The sequence below is a fragment of the Melopsittacus undulatus genome, chromosome Z (assembly GCF_012275295.1).
Source record: "Melopsittacus undulatus isolate bMelUnd1 chromosome Z, bMelUnd1.mat.Z, whole genome shotgun sequence".
Taxonomy (NCBI): domain Eukaryota; kingdom Metazoa; phylum Chordata; class Aves; order Psittaciformes; family Psittaculidae; genus Melopsittacus; species Melopsittacus undulatus.
This window is the reverse complement of record NC_047557.1, coordinates 77456263-77475846: the sequence shown is the minus strand read 5'-3', so window position 1 is coordinate 77475846 and position 19584 is coordinate 77456263. Positions and strand designations below refer to the sequence as shown.

General features: G+C 40.3%; 1 protein-coding gene across 1 annotated transcript; it reads right to left on the bottom strand.

Annotated features, from left to right (window-relative positions):
• Window positions 1-913: 913 nt before the first annotated feature.
• On the bottom strand, window positions 914-12278 carry POLR3G (RNA polymerase III subunit G). The gene is given in 10 exon segments (XM_013128255.2): window positions 914-984; window positions 987-996; window positions 1474-1535; window positions 1538-1598; window positions 2381-2451; window positions 5845-5895; window positions 6608-6664; window positions 10536-10593; window positions 10595-10666; window positions 12159-12278. Coding segments are annotated over 10 exon segments (633 nt in total).
• Window positions 12279-19584: the final 7306 nt, after the last annotated feature.

Genomic DNA, 19584 nt, shown 5'->3' with positions numbered 1-19584 from the left:
TCTTTAGGAAGTAAATAAATGCATTAACAGTTACATAAGTACCTATCATCAGCCATCTCATTTAACAGGTAAGAAAGTTAGTATCGCCTTTGGGGATGAAGAAACTGAGGCAAAGACAGGACTGATATTCTTGTCACTGATCTATGGCCACTGGTGAAAACCAGGATTCTGTAATATCTCAAACTTAAAATTCTGCCATATGTTCTTTCTAAATGAAATTATCCTTAACTATTACTTAAAGCTTATTCCTAAACCTTATTCACATTGCTAAGTACTACAGACCCTTTTTGCCAAGATACTAAAAATAATGAGTTCTTTTAAGTAGAATAATAGCTCTTCGAAATACTCTCATCATGTTTGTCCAGATTACTAAGGTACTTTCAAGTCAGTTTATATTAAAGTGCTTAGTTAAATATTCTTAGTCACCTGAATTCAGAAGTTACATAAATTCCTTTGGAGAAGTAGCTGCCAAATATGAGCAGCTTATGTCCATAAAGGCCAGATATCTGTTTTTGCTGCAGTCATCAAGAATTTCACTTAACTATTTTCATGATTTGACTGCTGAAGCATAAAACTGACTAGTGCAAATGCTTAGGCACAAGTTTGATTGAGATGCATACATTCTTTTTCTGTGCAGAGGCAATACAATGGCATATCACTTAATCCATCAGTTGGCATTCCAGAAAGCCTTAAAAAGGGGAAAGTCTGTGAAACATTTGGCAAAAGATCAAAACAGGGTGCCATATCCTGTTTTACAGCATAGTGCAACCAAAACCAATTGTCCAACATGTTTTTATAGAGATACTTAAAACCAACAGAGCTGAAGCATTAGTTCAGTTGATACTTGGCCCACCTCCAAAATTCTGCTTCAGGTAATGTGCGGCCTGAGCAGGATACCACCCAGGAACAATAGCTAGTATGTTGCTTCATCCATATTGTCATCACTGCCAGCACTAAAGTCATCTCCATCTTCAAAATACGAATGTAGTCATTTTCCTAAACAAATTGAAAAAAAAAACCCAAAACATCTATTGCTGTATCTGTGGAGGAGACAATCTAGGAAAGAAACATGCTTAGAACTGCTTGAGCACCCAAGTTCTGAAACAGTAATATTTTTTTTTCTTTCCTGATTTCTTGGGAAAGAAAGAGGAAAACATCCTAATGAAATCGTGGTATCTATGAAACAAGAGGCATCACAGTGATGAAAATGAGTAATTTTATGTATTAATTTGTGGCAGGACATGTTCCTGTTTGTGAGATCTTTTTTTCTGAGCTTTTAGAAGTAACAAGTCTAACATACCCACTTGAACTACAACAATACCATACAAGGAAGAAGAAGATGAATGTGAAGGAATGCCTCTTACTACAACTCTCCTTCTCAGAGAAGCTAAGGGCTTTTCTTTGTCTGACATTCGACGTGCTACTCAATGAGTGGGACCAGAATTTGCATAAACAAGAAAATCAACATTATACCTCTTCTTGCTCTTCTTCATCATATTCCTCTGAGATTTCTGCTTCTTCATCATCTTCACCTTGTCTTTTGTTTTGTCTTTCTCATCTTCAGATTTTTCTTCTTCATCATCCTTCTTTTCCAACTCCTGTCACAAGGCACTCTCTTTTACAACATTGTTACAGCAACAGCACATCCTCCCCACTACCAAAATGTTATGGTGCAAGTTAGCAGCAAGAGGGCCAGCGCAACAATGCAGTGCAAACGCTTGTTTGGTCAGTATTTAAAACAACACAATGTGAAGCATAAAACTCCACAAGGACTTACTTGATCAAGCATTAGCCATCGGACTTGAAGTCTACAAAAGTATGTCTCATGTAATAAATTGAGATGATTTCCCTTTACCAGTTGCTGTTAGAATAATTGACAGTAGAAGGCCATGTCACACTTGATAAAGCAACACCACATTCTGATTATAATGATCTGCATCAAACAACTGGTGGTTCACCAAAAATAAAAATACAAGGCTGTTTCACCTTTAAGCTTCCCATTCCCACATGATGGGTACTCACCTCCAAAACTAGGTCACTGGTCTCCTAAGTTTCTGTGTGATTTAAAAGCTTTGGCACCAATTCTTCCTTGAAGAAGATCTAGTAGTAACTCGGCTACATCACTACCCAGTGCAGAACAACTGGTTGTTTTGTTTAGAATCAAACAGAACAAAGAAAACAGCTTCTCCACGGCCAGGTTCTACCCTTATCCTCTTCCTTGTCCTACCCATTGCAAAACAGTTGTCTAACAGAGTAACAAGACAAGGCCAGAAAAAGGCTACTCTGGTCATTTAATTTGTACCAAAAAACATACCGAAGGTTTCATGCTCCTTCAGCAATTTCTACTGTACAGTTTAAAAATAGAGTATGCACACCTTACCTCAATTTTTTTCAGCACATCCACATTACTTTTAGGCTCGGAGCTTTTTGCCTTTCTTGGGTTTGCACCTGCTGGACTAAACCACATCACTATTATTTTTCTTTTAATATGGATGAATACAAATTCTCTTTGGTTTACTTCCTCTTAAGAGCCTGTATATTGAGTATGCTAAGGAAAATCCATGTCACCTTATTAACATTACCTCAGGCTTTGAGCTACATAATTCATGGAGGTGTAAATGCCTGATTTATGCACGTGATGCCTACAGGCCCAGTCTGAAACTCACTTTGAACAGTTAGTTGACCAAAGGTTTGGCCAAAGTATGATATTCAGCTTCGCAAAATATTTTTCACTTACCTACTCACAATATGTTAGGTAACTAGAACAAAACATCAATTATTATTTTTTACCATTTTGAAAATGAACTCATTAATGTTACCAATTCATGCAACACATTAATAAGAGCTGGATGCATCAGACAGATAATAAATGACAGTCAGGAGTATATTAGCTCTAACACAGAATGCATGGTTACTGCAGCAAGATGGCTTTTGGACCACAGTGGGCTCTCATCTAATGAGTCCACAGTATATATTTCCACCTTAATTGTTAAACATAATTTTCACTAAGTTAATCCCTCCAATCCATCCTCTTCATGCTACTTCACTATATGGTGAAGCAAAGGTCAAAAATAGCATTCCAGGTAAGAGCTATCTGAATGAAGCACCCTAAACTAAGGTTGCCCCAATTCCAAGGAGATGAGAAGAAACAAAGAGCTTCAAAGCGAGAGATGTGGCAGCGTTTACAGAGCTCTGTGAGAAGTCCTGTTTCCACAATGGAACTGTCTTTGTCCTTTCCTTCAGAACTTCTCCTTACATGACTTATTCAGCATTTTACACACTTACAACACAGGGCTGTACCTAATAACACGGATTAGCGCTTCTCAGAAGGGTAGAAGTGCCTGTGTAAAGTGCCAAACTGCTATAGCCACACAGCTTCCAATGGATAAGCTAGCTCATGTGACTTGCCCAGTTTCTACACTGAACTGCATTAAGTAGCATCAGAAAGAAAAATAAAGGAAGGGATGTCCTTTCTGGGGCAGACAGTAACCCAGTGAGGTTATGTATTTTATCTGGCCTAATACTGAAGGAAGCAGAACACTAAGAGCTGCTAAGAAGAGAACTGTATTCTGTCAAAAGCATTTTTCATAAATAACATTCAGTTCATTTCAGTGTTTTGCCTAGGAACGAATTATGTGACAAAAGCACTGCACAAATCTGAGAGGAGTCAAGCTGCTCTGTAATAACAAAGAAACAGCATCAAAGCAAAAATGCCCAGAATGAAGTAGGCTTTTAAAGAAAACAAGTGGAAAGTGTGATTCAAAATTACATCTCTGCAGGCATTTAGAGACAATGTGTATAGAACAAACAGCCTGGAAATGGAAAGAGACATGCAAGAATTTTCCTTAAATGTTGGGTGTCTCTGGAGTTATCATAAAATTAGAGAATGGCCAATCATTAGTAGAACTTCAAGAAAATCAGCTCCCTTACTTCCATGTAGCTTGGGGGCACAATGGAATATAATCTTTCCAAATACCCATTCTCACAGTACTTGGTCTTAAATGCATACATCTGATTATTATCCACGCATATGGATATAGCTGGCCTACAAGAGCTGAGGTTAAAATATTCAGGGAAACCAGAAAGGGTGTGCAGAAAGGAAGCTATGCCTGTAAATGTAACTGTGCAATAATGCCAAACCCACTCCTACAATACACTAAGGGTGAATGAACGGTGGTAGGAAGTTCCTTTGAATTTTGGTTCAGATTCTCAGCTCCCTCATCACTGTACCACTTGGTTATAAAGTGTCACCTAAGATGGCTGTCCTCAAAATAGAACAAAATAGAACAAAGATATCATATGTGTCACTGCTTAGCTATTTACAAACCTCCTGCGTCACATGGATTTTTTATGGCCTCTATATCATCAGTATTCAGGTAACAGGATTTAGGTTGCTTTGAACAACCTGGTCTAGTGGAAGATGTCTCTGCATGTGGCAGAAGGCAGGAACTGGAGGAGCTTTAAGGTCCCTTCCAACTCAACCCAGTCTAGGATTCTGTGATGCCCAAAAACCACCTCAACCCGCATGATTTTTGTTTTTAGAGGAACATCTGGGTTTTTCTTTAATCCAATCAAGTTCTGATGATCAGCTGATCTTTGCCATTACAACTATGTAAGAATATGTACTTTTAAGAGCAAATAGAGAAACTGGCACAATAGAAAGAGGGAGGTCCCTGACAATGTGTAGTGATTATTTCTTAGTTCACGATAATCACAACATTGTAACAAGAAATAATAAAGCCGCATTGGATCATGGGGAGCTAATTATTGTGTATAAGCTTATAAAATCCAATCCAGTTTCTTATTAAAAACCAAAACAAACAAACCCAATCAAAAGTAGGTATGTACTGGTTTCACCTTTAGGGATTTTGCAAATAAGTACTAATTTTCAGTTGAAACTTGCAAATAAGTATGTAATTTTCAGTTGAATCTTGCTGTCTACGTTTAAACCGTGCATCTCAAAGATGCTCCTAAAAGGAACAAAACTTCCAGTTGAGCTAGTCTCCATGACTACTGCACATTCCCTTTTCCTTTTCTATTTTATCCTTGAACTGAAAAATGACACATGAAGGACTAGGACAAAGGAAACAATAACATAAACAATTATATACAACAGACAGCTAGATACATGAAGCCAAGTGTTATTTCACATTCACAGAGCAACATACTTCTACAGAGAACTTAAAATTGAGAGTCATTCATGCTAGAAAACATTTTAAAAAACAAATACATGTATGATGCTGTGTAATAAAAAGGTGTATTTTTTTTTCCTGTAAGTACAACCAATACCAGCTCCAACTGCTGTTGAAGGATCTGGTTCACAATTCTGCAGAAGCAAGCTGAAAACAAACAAACAAAGTAAAACCAGGGAAAATATAAAATAACCTACATTAAATCACATATAAAAGGCTTAAAAAAATGCAAAAGTCAACCAAATCATAAACAGATAATTGAGAAACCCAAAATAAAGAAAATTTGAACAGCCAGCTATTCACTGAATAGAAGAAGGGTGAGTATTGACTAAAGATATAAATTTTCAAACCAAAAAGATCTCTGTTTTTTTTTTAATCTTTCACTGTTACTTATCCTATATGTTAATATGGTACATCAATACAAAAGGCAGGAAAGGATTATAAATCTTTTCCAGTAAGTTAAAACATCCTACAGAGGCAAAGCAAAACCCACTAAAGACAAGCAGGCTTGTAAATTATTTAGAAAAAATCTGCCAAAAGTCCTGATTATTCAGACTAATAAATATTTCTACCATTTTTTAACCCTAGCCAGCTCCAGTACGTCTTCCATCACTCAACTAGTGCATATTAAATGATTCTTAAAAATATATACCTTTCTTGGTCTTTTTCCTTGGCTTCATTTCTCTTGGGAGCCTCCTCCAATCTGTACAGAAAATAGCTTCAGTATGTATGAATGACAATTTACAGCAGGAGTCCTCCCCCTTCCACCCACCAAGGACCAGCAGGGCTTCCTGTTGTGCTTGCTCCTATTTACATTCATGTCTATATGTTTTAGCACGTAACAGTTTCAGGGAATTCTGGCTGTACTTTTAAATTGAGTACTGCCATTTCACACACTTCATGTCATGGGCATCTGCCCCAGGGGGGGCAAGGTTCAGCCCTTCCAGTGGCCCACATGCTTTTCAATTTATGTTCCATTATTAAGCTTGCATTAGTGAGCTATACAGATATGGTTGTGAAATCTGATGTTATAAAACCCAGCTACCTGTGACTGAGATAGTGGGTTGGGTTATTTTTAGTTACATCAGTGTTTGCTCCCAGTTCAAAACTAGTATCTTCATGGCAAGTAACAAAGAAGGAAAGCTAGAGCAAGAGCTAAAAACTGCACTTGTGCTGCTCATCAGTTTCAACTGAGTAAATAAATGAGATCAGACTTATTTTTCTTTTTTTTTTTTAAGAAAACAATACTTCTTGATCTGAAAACATTCAAAGGACGTAACCCTCAACAAGGAATATATGACTTGGTGGTAAGGATTTGTTTGTTTGTTTTTGCTTGAAAAATAATGAATTACACACTTAAAAGAGCAGAATATTCCATAGATAAAGAGTTATCCTTTGGTAATCTCAGATATTACCTGGGGTCCATGTTGGATGTTCCTTGTCCTGATACTTTTTACTGTACCTCTTAATTACTATAAAGGATAGAAAGAGTTATTGAATTTTGTTAAATAAAAGGCAACCTTGATATTTTCCTGTAAGTAAACATTGTACTTTTTAATTCCACACTGAACACTTTCTGGTGCTGTTGTCAAACACTTAAAAAATAGTTTAATATTACTACTCTGAGCAGTTCTTGTAATAATTCCCAGGACTGACTAATCATTAGATAAGTACTTGCAAGAGCTGGATTTTACTGCCTCTCAAAAAAAGGCAAAAACCCTGAATGCTGCATTGCTTCTCTGGACTATCTCCTGTCAATCAAAAAACTATCCCACTCTAAAAAAATCCCCAACAAACCCACCAACCCCCCAAAATGATTCTAATTGATACTTCTATTCTTGGAAAGCATGAAAACATAAAGTGCAGATACTGTCAAGGGATCTAGGTTGAAAAATCAACTGAATGCTAACTCTTTTCTCAAGAGTTTCCCAATAAAACCTTTGCTACAAAAGCAGTCAGTGACATTCACCACCACCGTGCTCATCACAGATAGTACCCATAATTCCCAGCTCTCAGAAAGATCATGATCAGCTCCCAAATCATTCAGTACTTCTGCAATGGCAAAGCTTTGCAGTGTAACACAGAGGTGTCCTGAACAGCAGCAACACATTCTAGTCCATTTAACCTCTTTCTAGGCACAGGAACTAAACAGAGAAATGCACTGTAAATGGTACAGTAGTTATACAGTACATCCATTCATACTGCAAGAAAACTTTCTTGTACAGTCTCTAATGACAAAAGCAGTATCAAAACTTAAGTATTTTTAAATCAGTCCAATTTTTTCTTCCCACATTACAATGCCCAATCACAAAATCCACTTGATGCAGAATTACTAATTCTGATTGCATTAGTAACTCATTATCCAAACAGGGATAATTTTGTGGGCATTCTACAAAAAGTGTTAAGAAATACAGACTGTGACCTGTGACTTCTAACATACTCACCAGAGAAAAGGAAGGGAGAAGGAAGATATTAGAAATGAAGCTCAATTTTAAACTTAGTTAAGTGAAAGCAGAAAACCTACTTAAAACCATGTAACAAGGAGCATGCATTTAAAATTACAGTGTTGCAAGGGGCATTTAAGGCAGGTGGCTTTCACAGATGCTGTAAGAAACTTCAGGGAAAGAAAACAGTAGTTTTGATTTCAGCTCGAAGCTCTTAGTGAAGAACTAATTGCTGATGCTGTCATAAAAAAATGTGTCTGACTGACTTTGGCCACTCGTGGCTAATGCATTAATTCCAAACCACTGCCAAGGTGATAGTCACCCAGACGAAGCAGATACACCTACAGGAAAAATATGAATGATTCATAGGTTATGAAGTGAGGAAAACAAGAAACTTATTATGGAATATGACTACTCCTCACAAAATGAGTGTTGAAATGAATGATTAAAATCTACCCTGTATGTCACACTAGAGCATCAAAATTGCCAGGTATTATGAGACATAGCTTTCATTTACTACCTGAATAATGAAAGATAGCTAGCTATGTCCTAATTGTTTCCCTTCTCACACTGCAAAAGACCATTTGGTTCATAGATATGCTGAGGGTTTAAAACAACCCGTTTGCTCTTGTAGCATAGCAAATTTAAGGAGCTCTTGTCCACAGTCCCCCTCCTGCCTCTTAGTCCTACCAGACATTTTCCTGAAATACAAGGGTGACAAAGGGCTGTAAACCAGATCACAGGAAAGATCAGCTAAAAATTATCTCCCCTGGGGTAAGAAAGTGATTTTCTTAAAGCTAGGCCACTTCTGCTACATAATGCAGTCCCAAAGACAATTGCATACCATGACTGAGATGAAAGCAAGCTTTTTAAGCTGCAGACCACTGCTGATGTAAATATATCCCACCCCTCAGATGAGGCACTTTTGCACAACTGCAGGTTCAGTAAAAAGTTCCCTCAATGTACCAGCGTACCCTTGGGGAGACAATAAGAACATCTGTAGCATTATCTGAGCATAAAAGTGGCTGTTTTCCCTGCAACTACCAGTTCCTGTAGGAGTCTTCAAAGCAGGCAGTTCTACTAAGAAGCATACTCAGTAACAGAGAGTGATCACTCAATCTCAGAAAGAAGGCTGAGCAGGCATATGTCAGGCATAGCAGTTTCCTTCTGTGTGCCTGAAAACTGCGAACTTCAAGCCTGACAAAGATCAAGAGCACTGCAAGCCTCTAGTTGAGAATCCAAAGATACTGAAATTTGTTTCCTTGGAAAATGAAAGAGAAAATGTGATAAAAGAATAATCTGGAATTCATAATAGGGATCTAGAAAGGAATATCAAATCTCTTCTCCTTGTTCCATAACCAAGCTCTTACCTGGCCACACCACCAGGGTCCACCCTGGGCTGCGCCTGTACTGCACTACGGCTTCCTGCTGCGCCCTGCTGACTGCTGGGCTCCAGATGCAGTTCAGAGAAAATACTCTGCCTTTTGTGAGCCACAACATCTGGGCAGCAGCCTGTTCACAGCTTGCACTGCAGACTGCTCCATTTTAATCAGTGCTTTAGTGTGAGAACAAGTGGACAAACAATAACGTGTTAATCTGTGTTATGTTCAAAGCCTAATAAAAAAACCTGCATGCAGCCTCAAAAACCTCTAGAATTGGCCCCTACCTCATGAACAAAAATTATCAAGAATTCAGAGGGGATTGGAAAATTAACCTGTATCATATTGACATCATGAATATTCAGTCAGAAAATATTCTGATGGTTTTGGGGTGGAAATTAAATCGTGTAATTTAGTGTTCAAGTCAGCTCTCATTACTCAACATCAGCACAACATAGCAATGTTTGGCCATTTTGGATTTCTTAAACATTTTATAAAGCTTTTTAATGACTTCTTATTGCACTAACTGGAACTAGGGTTCAACACGTGGCACTTCCTGCTATGCTGTATTTCCTATTTTCCTGTGATAGACCTTGCCATTCAGAACATGCAAACATGCACTCTGGTGGATGACACCCATAGACAAAAGTCACAAATAGAAAGAAGGCCTTCTCACGATAATAATCTCCTGTAGCTGCTATATTTACAATATTTCCACATTAAGGAAGACAGACATTAAAGTCTTCTTACCCTGCTCTCATTCTTTCCCCACTAGCTCAGTTTTCTGACCAGAAATGTTGGATTTTAACAGTATTATAATGTATGACTGGATGTCAAGTATAGCATAGCATTAATTGCTATCAAAGAATAAAAAAGTGGGTAATTTTCAATTAGGTATAGCAAAAGATATTCTTAGGTCAAGCAGAGTTAGATCAAGCTTTGGCTTCTAATCCAGTTCTGCTTCTGAGGCCAACCTCAGTAAATCACTTATCTTCATCTCAATCTTTGTATTTCAGGTGACTTGTCAGTAACACTTAACAATCTTCCCTGAATTGACGTAGGGGGGAAAAAATCAGTACCTTTAAAAATGTCCAGCTATTAAATACAACATTATATTAAGGATGTGTTCACACATTAAAATAGAACACTAGTATTTACTACAGATTTTTTTTGCTGCAATGCAAAATTTTGGGTTTTTTTAACATGTAGTTATGTCTATTTTGCTTGTATTGGCATATAATTGAAAAGACTGCATATAGTTGGTCTAAATGTTTCTTACTGTATATCAAATGGAACACATGTTTCATACCTCTCTTTTTCACACAGTAATTGCACTTGTAGGTGTGTGACCTACAACATCAGTAAAAGCAATAAATCTCCCTATTATCTTAAACTTCCAGTTTTATTCCTCAATGTCGGTACAAAATACATCTTCACCACATGCATTTCACTACATTGTCCTTCACAGAGTAACAGCTACTGAAGGCATGTATATAAAAATAAAAAGCACACAAACAAACCTTCATGATCTTCTTCTACTGCCACAAAATATGGCATTTTTTTCATAGTTCCTCTAAAGATCTTGTTTTAAGGCCAACATGTAATCTTCGTCTTCTCCTGTTTTCAGAGGCACTGTCTTATTGTCTGTACTCTGTACAAATTATGCTTGTTATTTATAAGGTCTTAATATCCACAAAATACACAGGAACACTAACAAAAGGTACAATAAACACAGCTAATCACAGAAGAGTGCAACTGTGCATTATACTACTTCACAAGTATACTTTATTGCATTCTGACAAGCACAACTATGTTTACAACTAAAGTTATACCTTTCATGAATATGTATCTTTCAAAAATACATCAAGAAATCAAGCAAAAGAAAAAAGTATTAAAACTTTAATAGTGCAATAGTCATTGATAGTCATGTTAAGCTCTTAATTGCCAAAAGCAGTTTTTCACACCAGCCCAACCTACTCAGAAATCATTGCTTCTTCCCTGGAGTAGTTCTGGCCTTAACCTCTTCTAAAACAGTGGCTTAACTGCATTAAACATGATTGCTTTAAGTAACAGGGACACCCTCTCCACGACTTTTGTCATGCAAATAGGTTGTGCCATTATACAACCAGGTAGCACAAGGGCCCTCACCCTCACACAGTTCAGTTTCTGCCAGCTGAATTTAAAATTAATTGTTAAGGTTTGGATTTTTTGTGTTTGTTTTGTTTTTTAACTATGAAGCTTGAAATTGGAAAAGCTATTGAAGCAAAAACAGTTTTAAAAGTATACAGAGCACTAGAGCCAGAGACAGAATTAAGGAACGGATTACATTTCAAACCACAGCTGATGTGCAATCAATACCTGAGCTGTAAGATGCAAAGCACAAAGTGCTACCACAAGTCCCAGAGATGGATTATGAAAGGAATTTATTGCTTGCAACTATTTGCTATCTGGCTGGTGTTTTAAATCACTAATGTTGCTGACGGTAAGCTGATGCTCCTTAATTGGGTTTCTAATTGCATCTACAGGAAATGCACAAGAACTCAGACCATGTGTATTAGAAATATGTAACAGTAACAATTCATTGCTTAAACTGATTTTACTGTAAATCAGTCAACAGCTGTAATATAGTTTTAGACACTGTCCAATTATTAAACATAACTCTTGAGGTTTTTATCAATCCTAGTTATGCCACTGGGTTGACTGGGTTCTATTTTTTAATGGCTTCCCTTAGACTTCCCTTTAGAAGTTTAACTTAGTTCTGAAACTTTATTCATAGAAGCAAAAAAGCATCTTCAACTTCTCCACGGTCTAGGACAGTAGAGGCTAGTAATTCTCCTACAGGGTTGATTATTGCTGACTGTAACTGAAGAAGCTGTAATTTACACAGAATTCAGTTTTTTTTGTGCTATCAAGCAGATTGCAACATTCACATTAGGAACAGACTTAGTATCCAAGAAATCACGCAACTGTGAAGTTGGACTAAGTATACATAATATCTGGCTCAGTAAGCCAAACCTTGGATGAAACAACTATTCAGAGAAAGAGCTTAGGTTTGTTCCTGTATTTCATTGCATTACCTAAACATGAGAGTGTCTCTTTACCTGAACACAGAGAACATGCTTGAAGATATCCACCGTACTTACAGGAAAGGGTGGTGGAGGTTGACACGTGACATCAGGCAAAACAGCACCTTTAGCAAACCCAATGACCTCAATGTTGAATGTAAATGCAGAATGCCCTCTTCCTCTACTTGACCCTGCCATTTGAAGTTACTGAAAATATGACAGATTTTTAAAGATTTCTTTTTGCTACATGTATCAAACACATGTATACCTATAACATTAATGTCTAACAAACATTATACAGTACTTTTAAAACCAAAGATAATTTTAAATAACTTTTTTTTTCCCCACACACTGTAAATCTGGTACATGCCTAAAATCAGCTCCCCCTCATTTCTGGTAGCCACCTCTGTGTGCCTGAAATTAGATCCTAATCTAGGGATTATAAAATTTCTTCTTCTAAACCTTAGATGCACTGACTTGAGTTCCACTAGGGTGGAAGAATAAGAAAGAAGATAAACCCAGCAGAAGTTCAAGGACTCAGATACAGGTGGAAGGTATCCCTGCCTCATGGAACTAGGTGATTTCTGAGGTCCCTTCTAACTCAAACTACTCTAACGTTCTATGATTCCATGAACCTCAACGGCTTGTAAATATATTCTGCAGTTTCTGAACTTTCCTCAAAAAAAACATTTTGTGTTTGTCACACACGGCTTCTTCCTCCTTCAGATTATTCCTCTGCTCCACCCTCCCTCTGTGTTTGTAACTAGTTTTGGGTACTGATAAAACCCCAAAAGCAAAGAGGTTTGATGTAAAAGCATCAAAGGACACCAGTATGTCTGCAAGCTGATCAAAGGAGGTTATTGCTAACTGAAGCATTTCACCAAGGATGTAAAAAGAAAATAGACTACAAAGCTACATTTACAGTCAGATCTTGTCACCATCACTGTTAGGCCAATCGTCAACACAGGATTTTATGACCAGTAGGTTGGCAAGCAAAGCAAAATGTGAGAGACATTTCTTACAGGGAAGATGTCAAGAAATGGGACAAAGGGAAGCCCAGATGAAGCAGTATGCTACTGCTCCCTCCCAAGACCATGGCAAGATCAATTTGAGGTCTCAGCCTAGAAATCATAGAATCATAGAATAGTTAGGGTTGGAAAGAACCTTAAGATCATCCAGTTCCAACCGCCCTGCCATGGGCAGGGACACCACGCACCAAACCACGTCATACAAGACTCTGTAAAACTTGGCCATGAACACCGATAGGGATGGCGCATTCACAGCTTCCCTGGGCAACCCATTCCAGTGCCTCACCACCCTCACAGTAAAAAATTTCTTCCTTATATCCAATCTAAACCTCCCCTGTTTAAGTTTTAACCTGTTACCCCTTGTCCTGTCACTACAGTCCCTAATGAAGAGTCCCACACCACCATTCCTATAGCCCACCTTCAGATATTGGAAGGCTGCTATGAGGAGGTCTCCATGCAGCCTTCTCTTCTCCAGGCTGAACAGCTCCAACTTTCTCATCCTGTCTTTATATGGGAGGTGTTCCAGTCCCCTGATCATCCTCTTGTTCTCCTCTGGACTTGTTCCAACAGTTTCGTGTCCTTTTTATGTTAAGGACACCACAACTGCACACAATACTCCAAGTGAGGTCAGACAAGAGCAGAGGGACAGGATCAGCTCCTTTGACCTGCTGGTCTCACTCCATTTAATGCAGCCCAGGATACGGTTGGCTTTCTGGGCTGTGAGTGCACACTGAAGCTGGCTCATGTTCATCTTCTCATTGACCAACACCCCCAAGTCCTTCTCCGCAGGGCTGCTCTGAATCTCTTCTCTGCCCAACTTGTAGCTGTGCCTAGGATTGCTCTGATCCAGGTGTAGGACCTTGCGTTTGGCATTGTTAAACTTCATGAGGTTGGCATCAGCCCACCTCACAAGTGTGTCAAGGTCGCACTGCATGCCATTCCTTCTTTTAGTAGATCAACTGAACCACACAGCTTGGTGTCATCAGCAAACTTGCTGAGGGCACACTCAATCCCACTGTCCATGTCACTGACAAAGATGTTGAACAAGACCGGTTCCAACATTGACCCCCGAGGCACACCACTCGTTACTGATCTCCAGCTGGACATTGAGCAGGGAATCACAACTCTTTGCGTGCAACCATCCAGCCAGTTCTTTATCCACTGAGTGGTCCACCTATCAAATTGATGTCTCTCCAATTTAGAGACAAGGATGTTGTGTGGGACAGTGTCGAACGCTTTGCAGAAATCCAGGTAGCTGATGTCAACTGCTCTACCCCTGTCCATCAGTTCTGTAGCCCCATCATAGAAGGCCACCAAATTGGTCAGGCAGGATTTCCCCTTAGTGAAGCCATGCTGGTTGTCACCAAGCACCTTGTTGTTTTTCATGTGCCTTAGCATTCCTTTTAGGAGAATCTGCTCCAAGATTTTGCCTATGTGCTGTTTACCATCAATTGCAAGGTTTCCATTTTGTACCCTGCTTGGTAAGAATGAATCTGTTCTAGCCTTACTGCTGCTGTACCAGTATTATCAAATCTATTCCCATCATTAGTGTGCTGGTGAGATAACAAGTTCAAAGAGGAAACAAGAAAGAGCACAATACCTGCAGTTTCTCATATATGTATCTAAAATAACAAGAAATCTGGGCAAGAATTATTACTAGGAGCAAAAAAATGCATATTTAAGATTAAGAACTTTTAAGGTTTCCTGGATGGAAGCAATGGCCTTTATTATTAAATGCCATTGGGAAACTGGTTGATGCAAGTATTGTCCTACTTACAATTTTCAACACAAATGAGCTCTGCTTGGAAATTACATTATATATTTCCACATCACTCAGCAGCACATAAGACTGTCTAAAAATAAAAAGAGACCTAAATAAATCATTTTAAGAAAGACGACAAATCACAAGCAAAGCCTGAGCATTTAATTGGTTTTCAGGTTTAACTGGTTAATTTAACTGGTTATTTAACTGGTTTTTCAGGTTGGCAGTGATGAAATTATTACAAGGAGTGCAAGGGCAATGAAGAGAGACTTCAGGGCCCTGGCACGGTTGGTTAAAGGGTCTGGAGCGCAAGTGGTGTTTGCCTCTGTACCTGTTACAAGCAAGGGTGAAGAGATAAATAGGAAAATTCTGCAGATTATTGTATGGCTACGTGACTGGTGCCATAGGCAGGGTTTTGGATTTTTCAGTCATGGGCTGCTGTATGAGACACCTGGTTTGCTGGTGGCAGGTGGGATACACCAGTCCCAGAGGGGGAAAAGGGTTTTGGGGCAGAGGTTAGCAGGGCTTATTGACAGGGCTTTAAACTAGATATGAAGGGGGGAGGGGATTTAACTGGGCCTGTTAGGGATAAGCCCAAGAGAAACATGCTAGGGCTTGAAGGATGGCGGACTAGGGAGGACTATCAATCTATTGTTTCATTTGTGGGAAAGGATAGTTTCGACCCTGTCCTGCAGGTGAAAAAGGGTACTAAGACAAGAGTTAGCAGAGCTAAGTCACAGAGCTTCAGGTTAGATTCAAAGTGCGAGGGGGTCGTAGCTGAACTAGTGAGGCATTGTTCTACTATTAATGAAGACCAAAAGGCCTCCCACCTCCGAAGGGTGCCATCAGCGTGCTCTGCTCGCTCCCTGAAATGCCTGTACACCAATGCAAACAGCATGGGGAATAAACAGGAGGAGTTAGAAGTCTGTGTGTGGTCTAAAGGTTATGACCTAGTGGCAATTACAGAGACATGGTGGGACAGCTCACATGACTGGAATGTGCTCATGGATGGCTATGTCCTTTTTAGGAAAGATAGGTCAGCAAAGCGAGGTGGTGGAGTTGCTCTTTATGTGAGAGAGCGACTAGAATGTATTGAGTTCTGTCCAGGGGCAGATGAGGAGAAAGTGGAATGTCTGTGGGTACGAATTAAGGGACAGGGTGGTACGGGTGATACAGCTGTGGGAGTCTATTATAGACCTCCTGATCAGGATGAAGGAGTTGATGAGACTTTCTACAGGCAACTGGAAGTAGCCTCGCGACTACATGCCTTAGTCCTCATGGGGGATTTTAACTACCCTGATATTTGCTGGAAGACTCACACAGCCAATCATTCACAGTCTAGGAGGTTCCTCCAGTGCACTGATGATAACTTCTTAATGCAAATGGTGGACAAACCAACTAGGAGAGGAGCGCTGCTAGATTTAGTACTCATGAACAAGGAGGGTTTGGTTGAAGTGGTGATGGTCAATGGCAGCCTTGGCTGCAGTGGGACGAACAGAATACCTAGCAAGGCCACAGTTCTGGATTTCCGAAGGGCCAACTTTGGCCTGTTCAATCAACTGCTAAGGGAAGTCCCATGGGAAAGGGTACTAGGCGTTAAAGGGGCTCATGATAGTTGGTCAGCATTCAAGGACCACTTCTCCCAAGCTCAGGATCACAGCATCCGAATGAGTAGGGAATCAAGTAAGGGATCTAGGAGACCAGCGTGGTTAAACAAGGAGCTGCTGGGCAAACTCAAGTGGAAAAGGAGAATCTATGGATTATGGAAAGAGGGGCTGGCCACTTAGGAGGAATAAAGGACAGTTGTTAGAGGATGTAGGGAGGCAATTAGGACAGCTAAGGCCTCCTTGGAAATTAATCTTGCTAGTCAGATTAAGGACAATAGAAAGGGCTTCTTCAAATACATAGCAAATAAAACTAACACAAGAGGCAATATAGGCCCACTGTTGAACGAGGTGGGTGCCCTGGAAACAGAGGATACAAGGAAGGCAGAAGTGCTGAATGCTTTCTTTGCCTCTGTCTTTACTCCTGCAGACTCTCCCCAGGGGCCCCAGATTCCTGTAGCCCCAGAAGGAGTCAGGACAAAGGAGGAGTTTGCTTTGGTAGATGAGGATTGGGTTAGGGATCAGCTATGCAATCTGGACATCTATAAATCAATGGGTCTGGATGGAATGCACCCATGGGTGCTGAGGGAGCTGGTGGAGGTCATTGCTAGGCCACTCTCCATCATCTTTGGTAAATCGTGGGAAACGGGAGAGGTGCCTGAGGATTGGAAGATGGCAAATGTCACACCAGTCTATAAGAAAGGCAAGAAGGAGGACCCAGGTAATTATAGACCGGTCAGCCTTACCTCCGTCCCTGGAAAGGTGATGGAACAACTTATTCTTGACTCCATCTCTAGGCATATTAAAGATGAGGTGGTTATTAAGAACAGCCAACATGGTTTTATGAAGGGGAAGTCATGCTTGACCAACCTTATAGCCTTCTATGAGGAAGTGACTAGGTGGAGGGATGATGGTAGAGCGGTAGATGTGGTTTTTCTTGATTTCAGTAAGGCATTTGATACTGTCTCCCACAGCATTCTCATAGATAAGCTAAGAAAGTGTGGGCTTGATGAGCAGGTAGTGAGGTGGATCAAGAACTGGTTGAAAGGAAGAAGGCAGAGAGCTGTGGTCAATGGCACAGAATCTAGCTGGAGGTCTGTGACTAGTGGAGTCCCTCAGGGGTCGATGCTGGGACCAGTGCTGTTTAATATTTTCATCAATGACCTGGATGAGGGAACTGAGTGTACCCTCAGCAAGTTCACTGATGACACTAAATTGGGAGGAGTGGCTGACACACCAGAAGGCTGTGTTGCCATTCAGAGAGACCTGGACAGGCTGGAGAGTTGGGCAGGGAGAAACTTGATGAAATTCAACAAGAGCAAGTGTAGAGTCTTGCATCTGGGGAAGAACAACCCCATGTACCAGTACAGGTTGGGGCTTGACCTGGCTGGAAAGGAGTGAAGGGGAAAGGGACCTGGGGGTCCTGGTGGATAGGAGGATGACCATGAGCCAGCAATGTGTCCTTGTGGCCAAGAAGGCAAATGGCATCCTACGGTGCATTAGAAAGGGTGTGGTTAGTAGGGCAAGAGAGGTTCTCCTCCCCTTCTACTCTGCCTTGGTGAGGCCGCATCTGGAATATTGCATCCAGTTCTGGGCCCCTCAGTTCAAGAAGGACAGGGAATTGCTTGAAAGAGTCCAGCACAGAGCCACAAAGATGATGAAGGGAGTGGAACACCTCCCTTATGAGGAGAGGCTGAGGGAGCTGGGTCTCTTTAGCTTGGAGGAGACTGAGGGGTGACCTCCTTGGTGTTTACAAATATGTAAAGGGTGGGTGTCAGGATGATGGAGCTAGGCTTTTTTCAGTGATACCCAGTGATAGGATAAGGGGCAATGGGTGTAAACTGGAGCATAGGAGGTTCCATGTTAACATCAGGAAGAACTTCTTTACTGTAAGAGTGACAGAGCACTGGAACACGTTGCCCAGGGAGGTTGTGGAGTCTCCTATGCTGGAGATATTGAAGGCCCTCCTGGACAAGTTCCTGCGTGATGTACTCTAGGTTACCCTGCTCTTGCAGGGGGGTTGGACTAGATGATCTTTTGAGGTCCCTTCCAACACTTGGGATTCTGTAATTACCTGGAAATTAAAAATAAATAGCAAACTCACTTGAAAAGAGTATGAAAAGCAAGATGTGACCTTGATAGAAAGGAGAAATATAAAAGATACAGTAAAGCCCCAAACACGAGCAATTATATTATCTATATGTGAAAAAAGGGAGTCAACAACAGAAAACAGCAATATAAAAAAAGGTAAGGGAAATATCAAGCTTACAAGGAGAGGCACACTGTTTGCATTATTATGGTGAATATATAGGTCCATTTCTTAAAAGCTGCTCTAAAATTAATTCTCAGTAAGACTGTCTTGAAACAACTCATTAGTGTGATGAGAAATAACAAATTTCAAAGTAGAGGTATTCCAACTCCACATTTTTAGTGATAATTGTGGCATTTTCAAAGTATACTAGCTTAGAAGGTTTATGTCTAATGCACTATGAAGTGACACTGATGGATGATTGAGCAGCCCTGCAGAGAATGACTTGGGGGTGTTGATCAGTGAGAAAATGAACATGAGCCAGCAGTGTGCACTTGCAGCCCAGAAAGCCAACCATATCCTGGGCTGCATCAAAAGCAGTGCGACCAGCAGGTCGAAGGAGTTGATCCTGCCCCTCTACTCTGCTCTCGTGAGACCTCACTTGGAGTGTTGTCTGCAGTTCTCCTCAACATAAAAAGGACATGGAACTGTTAGAACAAGTCCAGAGGAGGGCCACGAGGATGATCAGGGGACTGGAGCACCTCCCATATGAAGACAGGCTGAGAAAATTGTGGCTGTTCAGCCTGGAGAAGAGAAGGCTGCATGGAGACCTCATAGCAGCCTTCCAGTATCTGAAGGGGGCCTACAGGGATGATGGGGAGGGACTGATCATTAGGGACTGTAGTGATAGGACAAGGGGTAACGGGTTGAAACTTAAACAGCAGAGATTTAGATTGGATATAAGAAATTCTTTACTGTGAGGGTGGTGAGGTACTGGAATGGGTTGCCCAGGGAGGTAGTGAATGCTCCATCCCTGGTGGTGTTCAAGGCCAGGTTGGACAGAGCCTTGGGCGATATGGTT